The 14927-nt window shown below is 42.0% G+C and overlaps 1 protein-coding gene across 1 annotated transcript in view; it reads right to left on the minus strand.

The window, feature by feature from the left end:
- txnrd2.2 (thioredoxin reductase 2, tandem duplicate 2) overlaps nucleotides 1–14927 on the minus strand; it is a 60371-nt gene that overhangs the window by 44722 nt on the left and 722 nt on the right. Inside the window, exons 2-5 of the mRNA XM_048611752.1 lie at nucleotides 14555–14620; nucleotides 8519–8575; nucleotides 4378–4522; nucleotides 2205–2256 (exon numbers count right to left, since the gene is read on the minus strand). Coding sequence (XP_048467709.1) covers nucleotides 2205–2256; nucleotides 4378–4522; nucleotides 8519–8575; nucleotides 14555–14620 — 320 coding nt within the window. The remainder of the gene's footprint in view (nucleotides 1–2204; nucleotides 2257–4377; nucleotides 4523–8518; nucleotides 8576–14554; nucleotides 14621–14927) is intronic.

Here is a 14927-nt window from a genome sequence, read left to right on the forward strand (position 1 = left end):
GCCCTGGCAAAACTGGAATCAATGGGTATCAGGGGGCAAACTCTCCAGTGGTTGGACTCATACCTGACACATAAGAAGTTGGTCGTGGTTGTGGGAGGTCAATCATCTCAGCTCCAGGACATCTCTGGAGGAGTTTCTCAGGGTAGTGTCCTAGGCCCAACCATCTTCAGCTGCTTCATCAATGACCTTCCCTCCATCATAAGGTCAGAAGTGGGGATGCTCGCCAATGATTGCACAATGTTCAGCACCATTCACGACTCCTCAGATATTGCAGCAGTCCATGTTCACATGCAACAAGATCTGGACAATATTCAGGATTGGGCTGACAAGTGGCAAATGACATTTGCACCACACAAATGCCAGGCTATGACCATCACCAATAAGAGACAATCTATCCACTGCCCCTTGACATTCAATGGTGTTACCATCACTGAATCCCCCACTATCAACATCTTGGGGGTTACCACTGACCAGAAACTCAACTGGACTCACCACATTAACGGAGTGGCTATAAGAGCAGGTCAGAAGCTGGGAATACTGCGGCAAGTAACTCACCTCCTGACTCCTCAAAGCCTGTCCACCATCTCCAAGGCACAAGTCAGGAGTGTGATGGGTCAGGAGTGTGATGGAATACTCCCCACTTGCCTGGACGGGTGCAGCCCCAACAACACTCAAAAAGCTTGACACCATCCAGGACAAAGCAGCCCGCTTGACTGGCACTACATCGACAAGCATTCACTCCCTCCACCACCGACGCTCAGTAGCAGCAGTGTGTACTATCTACAAGATGTGCTGCAGAAATTCACCAAAGATCCTCAGACAGCATCTTCCAAACCCACGACCACTTCCATCTAGAAGGACAACGGCAGCAGATATATGGGAACATCACCACCTCCACGTTCCCCTCCAAGTCACTCACAATCCTGACTTGGAAATATATGGTCATTCCATCACTGTCGCGGAGACAAAATCCTGGAATTCCTTCTGTAACAGCATTGTGGGTCAACCCACAGCAGGAGGAATGCAGCAGTTCAAGGAGGCAGCTCAACACCACCTTCTCAAGGGCAACTAGGGATGGGCAAGAAATGCTGGCCAGCCAGCGACGCCCACATCCCACAAATGAATAAAAAAATGTAGAGCTTCTTGCCCTTTTCTTAGTCCAGTGCAGACAAGCCCAGACAGTTCCTATGATCTTCATCCTGAACTTGAATTTAAATTATTTTGGGATAGTTAGCCATGGGGTGAATTGATAAATAGTATAATGAAAATACAATAAATGTATCACTTGACCATGGTAATTCATAAATAATATGCCATATGTTACAGAGATTTTAGGAACTGCAGATGCTGGAGAATCCGAGACATCAAGGTTTTACAGACCAGGTTTAAGAATTTGAAACAAGAACAGGAACACGTTAGACACAAGAGATTGATAGAGTACAGATTCTGTTACAAAACAATAAAACATGTCATATTATGTAATTTCCCTGGAAAATTACACTTTCAATCTGTCTGACCTTTGATGTAAAAAATGAATGCTCACAGGTATTTCACTAACATTACCACATGGGTGGATAAATGGCAAACAATATTCAAGCCATATAATTGTCAGACATTATCTCCAGCAAGAATCTAACCATCTCCCCTTGACGTTCAACAACTGAAAGCACCACCTTTTGATATCTCAAAGCCTGCCAACAAAGGTGCAAATTAGGAGTGTGCTGGAATACTTGCCTAGATTTCTGGAACTCCAACAACGCTCAAGAAGGTTGACACAATCCAGACAAAGCAGCCCATTCAATATGTACTCCAACCAACATTAACTCCCTGTACCATCTGCAGGATGCACTGCAACAACTCACTAAGTCACTTCCTTTGACAGCACCTTTCAAATCCGTGACTTGCACCGCTAAGAAGAAAGGGCATAGATTTATGGGAGCACCACTGCCTGCAAGACCTCCTCCAAGCAATACATCATCCTGACTTGGAACTATATTGCCCATTCTTCACTGTCGCTGAAATACCTGTCGCCACTTCCAGCACTGTGATTGTATTCACACCATATAGATTGTAACAATTTAAGAAAGCAGTTCACCACAACCTTCTCAAAGGCAATTAGGGATGGCAACAAACGCTTGCTTTGTCAGTGATGCTCACATCCCAAGAAGGAGTAAAACAATTTGGTTGGAAAAGCAGAGTGTCACAGAAGGTTCCTTAATATCTAAAATCTGATTAAATGCACACATTAGCTCTATCCTATAAAACGGTACAAAGCAAAATCATATGGGGTCAACTACTTACGGCCGAGATAAGGAGAAATGTATTTACTCAAAACGATTGTGAATTTTTAGAATTCCTTATCCATTCTGGAAAACTTTGGATGTATAGTCAATGAGTACATTAAAAACAGAGGTTGACAGATTTTGGATAATAAGGCAATCAAGGGGTACAGTGATATTGTGGGGAGGTGAAGCTGAAGTTCATCAGTCATAATCTTGTTGAATAGCAAATGGTTTCCCTCAGTTTCTACACTTCTAAAACACAGGTAACGTTTCCAGTCACACAACTGTGCAAATCTAAAAAGGTGTTGAGAGGCACAGATACTACTTAGTAGGGGATTAACATGCTTGTAACTAATGAGCTGTAATATAGTGACAATCTTAGTCATTCAAAATCCTAAGTAGCTGGTCAGCACCAATAACAACCTTATCCGCAGTCCTAGTTAAGTAAACCATCCAGTCAATGTTGGTAAGTTTTCCTGAACCGACGTTAGACGACAGAAATAGTTTATTTGATGCAAACAAACTTCCAGGAACCAGGGGAGACATTTTGTATTTGGAAGAATCCTACTAACTGTGATTTACCACAAATACACTTAAAAATGAGCAACTTTTATGTTTCAAAAGTGACATTTCCAAGTTTCCATTACAATAATTCATACAGACATCACTTCTGCGCCCTCACAGTCAGGTCAGGAGGTTATTTAAATGCATCGCTCCACCCAACTCCCACCAATTAATTAAGCGGAACAGAAGTAAAAGAGGTCAGGAATATTATAATTCTTCATAGCCATGTTGTTTTTAAATGGCTCTGCTAGTGAAACACTTTAATTAAGGTACATGTTATGACTGGTAGTTTTATGCTAACCACAAAAGTTCCTAGTTATCTGGGAGTGTAAACATTAATTGAACTCCTCATTACCCATATGCACAATAAATCATAGTCAATTGCACGGCAGGACTCCAGATGCTCCAGGTGCAAGGAAAGTAGAAATTATTGCTTGCACAAGGGGAAAAACATTCCAGTTACCATGTAGTAAAGTTGCCTAAATTACTTGCATTACCTTATGGTTTTTATAATAGCAAAAAAAAAAGCATGCACGGCACAGAAACTCATCTCACATTTAGGTGAACTGCTACCCATGTTACCACACATCAACAAGTATCCAGGGACAAGGGGAGGTAGAGAGGAATAAAAGGAGCCAATTGCACATCTTCGTCTGCAAGTTTCAGGTTAACGAGTTGAAGCTTTCAAGAGGCTGAGACAGAGATAAACAAACTGGCTCTAACAATGCAAAAGCACAACTTACAAAGCAAAACCACCCAAGTATTTGCAATTATAACTGAAATAAAATGCATTTCAATGGCCCCTGATCACATCCACATGCCATTCAAAAACTCTTCACAATTAACTATTAATGGGGTAGTGTACTTAAATTAAACTGCAGATCCCACGAACAGTAAATGAGAAAAATGACCAATTAATGTGCTTATGATACTGTTGTTTTCAGTAAGCAACGTTGGCAAAGCAACTAGAACGACCTGCTTGTCTTTGATTAGTAACACAGGATCTTTCACATATCCGTGAACTGCTGGACATCTCATTAAAAGATGGCATCTTAGTCAATGCAGCGCTCCCACAGTACTGCACTGAAGTGACCTCCTAAATTGTACACTCAAGGCTTTTTTGGAGGTCAGGATTGAAATCTCAAAATTTTCTGACTCTGCAGTTAGAATTTTTCTGAGTCATGCTGACACTTGTTGACCGCAGATAGAAGGAGACAAATTATACCTTATTGTTTCTAAGTATCATTCCCTATGAACAGCGGAAACAAAGCAGCACGCTCTCAGGTTTCTGCCAAAATGTCTGTGCAGCAAATACCTTGGAAGCATGAACAACCACTTAATTCTATGCTCCTCTTAACCTGAGTAAGGACTACTGCACTCCTCTCATGATGTATTATTTGACAGTGTGTATAATCCATCCTCCTGGAATAAACGCCTCACTACATCTCAGGACCTTCAGCTGTAATACCCATCATCAATAAGCGATCAAATAGTTAATGCTATTTATTTTCACATTAAATTTTGAACATACCAGTCATGGTGTACAGGTAAGGGTATATCCCAGCCATAATTCTTGGCATCTTTAATGGCACCCCCCAGCAGAGCTGCATGGTGCATTAGCTTTTTGGGAATACAGCCCACATTGACACAAGTTCCACCAAGACCCCATGTGGTGCCTGCAAGATAGCAAACAATGATATACTATAAGGTGCACATTTTCTTGCAACAAAATAGATTCTAAAGCAAAAAAAATGGAGACTGAATGAAGAAAAAAAATACTTTATTCCTCCAATGCTTTTCCTCCCATCAGGACATCCCAATGCATCTTTTACACAGGCAGACTGGGCCTCAGGTTAAATCTCATCCAAAAGATGGCAGTTCCAACAGGGCAGCATACCATTGGTATCAAAATGTGAGACCTGATTATACATTCAAATCTCAGGAATAGATCTTGAACCCTGAACCATCTGCTTCAGAAATGAGATAGCATCTGATTCAATTCTTTGGAAGCAAAGTGGTTACTTTTCACATAAATCACTGCCACTGCAACAATAGATGCACTTAGTGCACATTGCAGTCACAGTGCTGGTAAAGTGCTGCCTGTAATGGCACAGGTAAGTGTGTCATAGAATAGGACCAACAGAGATTTATCTTCAAATGTTTGAAATCAACTCAATTGCCTTTTTGGAATCACATTCAAACGGCCCACCCCACTCAACCTCTTGCTTTCTTGCTCAGCATAGTGGCTCAGCAGTTAGCACTACTGCCTCACAGTGCCAGGGACCTGTGTTCAATTCCAGCCTCAGGCAACTATGTGTGTGGAGCTTGCACATTCTCACCGTGTCTGCGTGGGTTTGCTCTGGTTTCCTCCCATGGTTCAAAAGATGTGCGGGTTAGGTGGACTGGGCACACTAAATTGCCCATGGTGTCCAGGGACGTAATAGGTTAGATGGATTAGCCATGGGGAATGCAGGGTTACAGGGATAGGGGTGGGTCTAGGTGGAATGCTGTTTAGAAGGTCGATGTGAACTCGATGGACCAAACAGCATGCTTCCCCACTGTAGAGATTTTATGATTGCACCGGACAATGTCTTCCGGTTCCACGATGACGTTGATGGCATAGACTTCCTATCCCAATGCAGTAGCAGGAGCTCCAGTGCAAGTGAAATTGATTAGCAGTTCACAAATTTATGTTAATGAGGAAAATACATTTTTTGTTTTATTCCCTTTTCCTGTCCTGCTTGCAGCTTCTCCTGCCAGATAATCTGCTGTCAATGCTATCCACCCTTGTTTGTCTTGTGCCATTCTCACACATCCACTGTAACACATCTGCAACCACTGTTTGACATCTGTCAACTAAATTCATCTAGGCTGACCCTGCTTTCTGCAACCCTCCCTTTGCTCTCTAGTTCAGATCTCTGTAGCTTTTCAGGTCTGATCAAATGGCCAAAATACTGACGGCTTCATTTCACTTTTTTTTTGAAACAGGTTTTCTGCTCTTGCAATTTCAAGTACCTCTTCATTTGTCTTATGATCCATGTGTGGATTTTAAGTATATGTCTTAAGGGAAGAACAATTATATAACTAAGTTTAACTATATTTTGTATCTTAAGAAGGGGGATACATGATAATAATTTCATTTTGAATTGCTGCACTTGTTCATCTGTAGTAACAGGAGCACGGAGACACAGAAAAACACAGAGGAGTCAGGGTGTAAGGCGTGACTGTACGAGACAGAGCCAGTGTGAGGGAGAGTTAATGCGAGTGCGCACACACACCAGGGAGTGGAGACAGGAGTGTTAAACTTTGAAAGTTGAATTTAAGGAAAGAAAGGATCTGCCATCAGCCAACTGTAAAGGAACGCCTAGTAGAACAGGCCAAACATCAGCTGAAATCAAGTTGGATTTAAACAGGTGGTGGAAGTGCTACATGAAGAAGTGCAAGGGAAGAGCTGTCCAAGGAAGGTACTGCGGATGCTGGAGATCTGAAACAAAAACAGGAAATGCTACAGAGCCTCAGGTCACGGAACATCTGGGGAGAGAGAAACAGTTGGTTCCAAAGAAGAGTTATACTGGACTCAACATGTTAAATTTGTTTCTCTTCCCACAGATGCTGCCAGATCAGCTGAGTTTCTCCAGCACTTTCCTTTTATTTCTGGAAAATGGTGGAGTTGGGGCTCATGAGTGGCAGGGGATGGCAGACAAAGTTCAAGCCTCTCAAGTATAAGAAAATCAGAGCTTGTTTTGTGTCCTGGAGCAGGGCTTCGCTCAGCAGTATAACTAAAGTTCAGCTCAACCTGGGCAGCAAAATTGAGGTTTGCCAGGAGGTCCAAGATGCTACAGTCAACTTTCAACAAGTTGGTACAACTGGTTTTGTCACTTCCATCGAGGAGCAGCTTATTATTCATGGTAATTTAGGGAAATACAAAGATTGCAGTTGGATACCTCGACATGAAGTCCAAATAACATCATCTTATTTCAGTCTCTCAGTGGTTAGCACTGCTGCCTCACAGCACCAGAGATTTGGGTTTGATTCCACCCTCGGGCGACTGTCTGTGTGAAGTTTGCACATTATCCCAGTGTCTGTGTGGGTTTCCTCCGGATGCTCCAGTTTCCTCCCACAGTCCAGAGATGTGCAGGTTAGGTAGATTGGCCATGCTAAATTACCCATAGTTTCTTGGGTGGGAAATGGGTCTGAGTGGCATACTCTTCGGAGGGTTGGTGTGGACTTGATGGGCCAAATGGCCTGCTTCCAAACTGTAGGGATTCTAATTGCTGTGCATCCAAAGAAATTTCACTCATTTTCACCACCTGGCCACATCTGAGAAATGGTCACTTGGGCAAGGCAGAGAATGACTTCAGACATGTGGACATTTGTGGAACCGAACCCAGGTCAAGTTGAGGTCTTTCAAAGATTGGTGGGGGGAGGAGGGAGGGAATGGCGGTGGTGGTGGTGGCGGGGGGGAATGAAGTGAGAGAGAGAGAGAGAGAAAGAAAGTAGAAGACAAAAGAACTATTTGTCTGAAATAAGTCACAAAATTACATGACACTATCTTATCTAAATATGTATTCACTATTTGTCATCAGATTAGAGACAATTGGAGGGGATTTACAAGGATGGCACCAGAAATGGAGAATTACTGTGAGAAGGAGAGATTGGAAAGGCTGAGGTTATCAACTTTGCAGAAGAGAAGGCCGAGTGAAGATTTAATTGAAGCTAGGTTAGCACGGTGGCTCAGTGGTTAGCACTGTTGCCTCACAATGCCAGGAACCTGGGTTCAATTCCAGCCTCAGGTGACTGTGTGTGAAGTGTGCACATTCTCCCCGTGTCTGTGTGGGTTTCATCCAAGTGCTCCGGTTTCCTCCCACAGTCCAAAGATTTGTGCAGGCGAGGTGGATTGATCATGCTAAATTGCCCATAGTGTTCAGGGATATGTAGATTAGGTGGGTTATAGGGGATAGGTCTGGTGGGATGCTCTGAGCGCTTGTTGGGCCGAAGGGCTTGTTTCCACATTGCAGGGATTGTATGATCTACGATTCTATGAAGTGCAGAAAATTAATAGTGGCCGAGAGGGAGTGGAAGGACCAATTCTTTAGAAGAAAGATTAACAAACAGGGGGCATATGTTGAAGGATTGGAAGGAAGTTCAGGAGTTTTTCATCGGAGGGTGATGGGGATTGGCACTCACTGCTTGATGGGTTGACAGAGGCAGAAAGACACATCACATTAAGAAACTACTGGATCTGCACTTGAGGCACCCTAACCTACAAAACTATGACCAAGAGCTGGAAAGTGGGAATCAGTTGCATAACTCTTCTTTTGGCTGACAACAAATGGGTCAAAAGGCCGTGCCTTCAAAGTTTCTATTATTTCTATGTTAAGTAGTCAGGTCATAAACCTTAATTTAGTGAAGTAGTTGCATTCATCTAAAATACAGTTCCAACAAGAAAATTGAAACTGGAACATATTCCAGCACTCTGGCAGGACTGTCTGAGTGACTTTTGTGGCAATTTTTTAACGTTGATTGAAGACAATAATAACAGCAATGTAGTGACAGCACTCAAATTACAATGCCATACCATTTGAACTATAATGTTAAAATTCAACAATAGATAGATATAAATGAACCATCCTAGCTGTAAGCAGTTGTTGCATTTAACAAGGGAATCTTACCTTTAGGGGATGGCTTCACAAAATCTAACACTGCTACTTTTCTGCCATACTGGGCCGCTGCAGTGAATTAAAGACAAACAGCGATTAGGCTCTATATCTACTTTACACAGCAGCAAAAAAAAAAAACAGTAACTAGGACAATAATATGATACTGGTGTTGGGAGGTTATACCACTCTCCACATTTCACTCACACACCAACCTCTCACCGGTTTGCGCAGGAGATATTGGAAAAAAATGCCTGGTCACTCGCTTGGGGACAATGTGTGGCACAAGGGAAGGCGCAAAATACATTAGAAAGAGGGAGAATTTTATATCCTGGTATACACTTTTTAGAAAGACACTAGCAAATGCACAAAAATGTCAAATTAGTCACATTCCTTTTTCCATAAGCTTGACCCGGTGAGGCGATTCATCGCTTAGGTTCCCATTTCCCAAAAAGGAAGTACTCCACCTGGTGGTTTAATTAAGAATTCTTTTTGTGGACAATTCATTTATTTGTTACTTAAGCAAAGACAGAATCTTTGTGTGCAAGACACTGAGAAGATAAAGGTCTGTGAACGGTGGAACTTGGAAAGTCATCACAAAGCAGCTCTGTCCCTTGAGTGGCTGAGTGTGTCTTGAGGGAGCAACTTGAACTAATCCAGAACACAGCATAGTTTCCCTCAAAATATACACCTTATTCATAAAATGCTTCAAAAGTACATTACATAACAATTCAAATTAAATTTTACAGTATAATAAAGTTTAATTTATTTTGATACAGTACATGGCAGTATGAGTTATTTGCAAGCCACTGCACCTGCACCAACTCTCTGAAAGTCATCCACTTGCCCCTGCTCTCCTTTTCTTTCCCAGCATTCTTTATCCAGGGAGCTATTAGAAGCCAGAATGCATAGAGAGCAGTGAAGCAAAATAGTAGAGATTCACTAAAGGGAATCTACGAAAACATGAGGGAGAAAGATATAAAAAAATGATGCTAACAAGGAGATGGAGAATGAGAAGAGGCTTGTGAGAATTATTTCCAATAATATGGTCCATTTGGAACAAATTGCCTGTTTATACAGTGGAAATTTTGCTTTTTCAAAAATGTATTCCCTTGCCTCTTAAAAGCTATTATGGATATTATTTTGATAATTGTTCCCTATGCAGCATTCGGTTTCCTAACAATCCTTTTCTCCTAACCTGCTCCCCCAGATACCTATGTTGAAAATAATTTTCCTCAATTACCTTTCCAAAATCTCTATCTGACCTCCCTTTAACCTCTTCCATTCTAAAGGAGAAAACTCCAGTATATTTTGTTTCCCATCACAACTAAAGCCTATTAATGGTATTATCTTAACAGATCATGGCCGATGCCCAGACCATTTCTATGGTCTTGATATCATTCCTAAAGTAAGACATCCAAAAGTGGACACATAATTTAACCCTGGCATAACCAGTGATGTCTACAGGTTTAGCGTCACCTTTTGCTGTTTGTACTTTGTATCTTTTTTGTAAAACCTAAGGATCTTACAAGTTTTATTTTTCAGCCTGATTAACTCATCCTCCTCCCTGTATTTAAAATTCTGCACTGTCAATTACCTGCCTTCAATATTTCTAGACTTTAGTATGTGCTTATTAAACATAAAGTCCAATCAGTGAAGTGAATTAGTTTTGATTTATTCATGGAATATGAGCATAGCTGACAAGTTTCAGCGTTTATTGCCCATCCAGTGGAATGGTGTTAGGATACTCAGAAGACAGTCAAGAGTCAACCATATTGCTATGACACTGGAGTCATAAGTAGCTGAGAGCAGATAAAGACAGCTAATATCCTTCCCTGGAGAGCAGTGAAGCAAATGGTGTTTATAATAATCAATGATCACCATGTTAACTTTCAATGCTGGTTTTATTTAATTAACTGAATTTAAATTCTTCACCATTAAGCAGCAATTTAAACTTACATCTTAATCATTAGTCCTGGTCTATTAATCTTAATTAGACCTATTTACTAATAACACCACTCCTTGTTCTTCCCTTCCACTTATCTCAGCACGTGCTACTCACAACTTATAAACTTTTGAGCACTTGCACAACAACAATAATAGCAAGGAAATAAAGCACTTTAACATAATTTATCAAAATATCTGATTTAGACTGACCACCACAGCAAAACACAGAAAAAGAACTTATATTTCATAATTGAAAACAAAAAAAAAAGGCTGGAGATCACAGCGGGTCAGGCAGCATCCATGGAGTCAAAACAAGCTAACATTTCGAATCTAGATGACTTTTCATAACGTTATCACACCTCAAATTCCAAAACAAATTACAGGAGGTTAATTGTTTTGAACAGCAGGCACAATTCCTGAAGCACTGAGCTGCTCACACAGTGATGTGGGATAAGCATTCAAAAAAATTTGGATTTGGCCAAAATGGTGAGATTGTTAGCCAGGACGCTGGAGGAACAGCATCTGCAATGGTGGCATGAGAGTATTTGGGTCCAAAATCCTGGAACTCCCACCCTAATGCTGCTGTGGATGTACCAATGTATATCTGGAGCTGTACAAGAAGTTGGTGGGTAATTACGGATGGGCAACAAATATTGACCTAGACAGCAGTGGCTACATCCAACAAATGGATTAAAAACAAAGATCTCCAACATTTACCCAAAAAAGGCAGATAAGGCATGAGTTTAAAGTTTCTTCTCAAGGATGGTGGTCATTATTACAAATAAATTGCTTGCCTGCTGGAATATATCAAGCCTATTCACAAAATAAATTTTTAAAAAGGTCATTTAAAAGAAAAATTAGCATCAAAAGATACAGAGAAACCAAAAAAAGTAACAATATGGTAGGAAACAGGTACATAAATAATTAGCTTATTAAAACATGAATCAGAGTAACTTACACTGAAGCTAAAAAGTTTAATATTTTTTTATATAACACACCTTAATTTTGGCCAGTATTTTAACCCACTGTGCGGAAATCTTTGTACTCAACAACGTAGCTCCATCAACAGGAGTGTTCAGGCACTTTAAATAGCGTAGGAAACAGTAAGAGGAATAAGACAAAAGGGAAGTGCACTGCACTCTGGCAAGTGGTTCTATGCTACACTTTGGAAACAGTAAGTAGGGTTTTCAAGTGGGGAGTTCTTCCAAACATTATCACTAATACATTTCCTGTTTGGTGACTTTATTCATAGTGAAGTCATTATGCAACTGGATGGACAAACTAGGGATCATTTAACTAATCAAAACTGTGAACAGAAAAAAACCCAACATTTGCCCAAGTCTTAAAGACACTGCATCTAAATGATTGCTCAAGTTATAGTTTTGGTCTGTAGCGATAACCATGCAACAGAAGCATTGGGGTATTGAAGTGATAATATGATTGAATGTCAGGGAGCGGGAGTTGATTAGATTCACTGCTGGCGACAGTCATTGCCTGACACTTGTGCGGCACAAATGTTACTTGCCATCCAATACCAAAGATAAACGATACTGCAGACTGCACAATCATCAAACATGCCCACTTTCAATCTTACGATGGACGCAAAGTCATTGATGAAGTACTAAAAGTGATTGAGCCTGGGATACTATCCTGAAGAACTCACACACAAGTCTTGGAACTGAGATGTTTTGCGTGGAACAACCACAGCCTTTCTTTTTGTAATTTGTTGTTTATGGGCGTAGGCATCACTGACTAGGCCAGTATTTAACACCAATCCGAAATTGCCCTGGAGGAGGTGGTGGTGATGAGCTGCCTTCTTAAACAGCTGCAATCCTTGGGGAATAAGGACATTCACAGGGCTGATCGAAAAGGACTTTGGAGATTCTGACTCAGCAATGAAGCAAGTGATATATTTCCAAGTCAGAATGACAGGTGGCTTGAAGGGGAACGCATAGACATTGGTATTGCAATGTACTTGCTGGCCTGGTCCTTCTGCATGTTGCAGATTTGGAAGGAGCTGTCAGAAGAGTCTTGGGTGAGCTACTATAGGGAATCTTGCAGACAGTACACACTGCTGCCACTGTATGTCAGTGGCGAAGCAAGTCCATGTTTTAAGGTGGTGGACAGGGTTCCAATCAATTGGGCTGTTTTGTCCTGAACAGTGTCAAGCTTCTTGAATGGTGTTGGAGCTGCACTCAGCCAGGCAAGTGGGGAGTACTCCATCACACCCCTGATTTATACTTTGTAGATGGTGGACAGGTTTTGTAGAGACAGGATGCGAGTTACTCACCACAGAATTCCTACCCTCTGAACTGTTCTTCTTGCCACAGTATTTACATGGCTGGTCCAGTTCAGTTTGTGGTCAACTGCACTACCCAAGGGGTGATAGTGGGAGATTCAACGATGGTAATACCATTAAGCGTCAAGGGGCTGTGGTTAGATTCTAGCTTGTTGGAAACAGTCATTGGATGGCACTTTTTTTTTGCTGCTTTTCAGCCCAAACCTGAAAGTTGTCCAAGTCTCACCACATTGGGACACAGAATGATTCGTGACATCACGAGGGAGAGACTGTCATTGGTGAAGTAGCTGAAGATGTTCAGGGCCAGGACAAAATCCTGAGGATACCTGCATTGATACTTCTGGACTGAGATAACTAACCTCCAGTAACTGTAGCCATCTTTCTTGGTGCTAGTACAACGGTAACCAGAAAAATTTTCCTGATTTATACCTGAACTTTTGCCACAACTCCTTGATGCCAAACTACATCAAATGCTTGCCTTGACCTAAAGGCTGACGCTTTGTTTTTTGCACTCATGTGGTGAGCTCTGCCATCGTTCAGCACAGGGATGATCATGGAGTGTCCTTTTCCCTTTAGTTGGCTAATTCTCCACCACCTTTCACAACTGTATGTGGTAGGACTGCAGAGAGCTTTGATTGAATCCCACAGTTGTAGGATTGCTTTACTCTGTCTACAGAATACTATTTAGCGCATACAATCCTGTGATACACATCAGTGATTTAACACCTCGAGTTTTAAGAGAGGTCTCCTCCTGCTCTGGGCACACTCATGGACTCCTCTCTGAATCAAGGTTGGACCCCCTGAATAGTAATGGCATAGTGAGAGATATGTCAGGATGTGGGTTTATTTTTAAAGAAGTGACTTAGAATCCCTACAGTGTGAAAACAGGCCTGTCAGCCCAACAAGTCCACACCGACCCTCAGAGCATCCCACCCGGAACAATCCCTATTAAACCACCTAACCTACACATCCCTGAACACTACGGGCAATTTAGCATGGCCAATCCACCTAGCCTGCACATCTTTGGATGGTGGGAGGAAACCAGAGAATGTACAAACTCCACACAGGCAGTCGCCCGAGGCTGGAATCGAACCCAGGTCCCTCGTACTGTGCGGCAGCAGCGCTAACCACTGAGCCATCATGCCGCCATGAAGGCATTTCGCACATTTGCCTTCATTGCTCAGACCTTTTGAGCATAGGAGTTTGGGCATCATGTTGAGGTTGTACAGGACATTGGTGAGGCCTCTTCCAGAGTACCACGCGCAGTTTTTGTCACCCTGGTACAGGAAGGATATTATTAAATTGGAAAGGGTTCAGAAAATATTTACCAAGATGTTGGTAGGAACAAAGGGTTTGAGTTATAAAAATAGGCTGGGACTTCTTCCACTGGAGCATAGGAGGTTGAAGGGAGACTCTGCAGAAATGTAGAACCCTGTAAAATCATGAGGAGTTTGAATAAAGTGAATAGCAAGGATCTTTTCCCTAAAGTGGCAGGAGTTCAAAACTAGGGGGCATTCTTTTAAGCAAAGAGGGGAAAGTTTTTAAAAAAGACATGAGGGGCAACTATTTTATTGTACAGAGAATGATTCGTGCACAGACTGAATTGCCAGAAGCAGTGGTGAACGCATGTACAGTTACAATAAATAGGAAAGGTTTGGAGGGAGATGGACCAAGCATAGACAAGTGGGACTAGTTTAGTTTGAGGATGTGATCGGTGTGGACTAGTTGGACTGAAGGGTCTGTTTCCATGCTGTATGACTATATCCTCAATTTTAAGCACTCTGTTTAGTGTAAATAAATTATACCTTCTTTAGAACAGGCAAGGCCACCAGAACCACCTCCAATCACCAACAAATCATACTCGTATTTCCCTGAAAATTAAAAAAGCCACAGTGAAAATCAGTTAACGAGCACAGAATGTTCAAGATAGACTTACAACAGGTCATTTAAGATGGGTTTGGAGGGCCAAGAGATAGGGACAAAAACAGAGTTGGGGGGAGAAAAGAGAGAAAAACTGGGGCGGGGGTGGGAAAAGGAACGGAATAGGGGTGGGGGTGAAGGGACAGAATTGGAGGGGGGGGTGAAGGGACAGAATTGGAGGGGGGGGAGGAGGGGGCGTATGAGCGGGGGGGGGGGGGGGGGGTCTAGTATGCGGTCTGCTGCTTGGAAAAGAAGGCG

This window comes from Rhincodon typus, chromosome 24, assembly GCF_021869965.1.
Source record: "Rhincodon typus isolate 14 chromosome 24, sRhiTyp1.1, whole genome shotgun sequence".
Lineage (NCBI taxonomy): Eukaryota > Metazoa > Chordata > Chondrichthyes > Orectolobiformes > Rhincodontidae > Rhincodon > Rhincodon typus.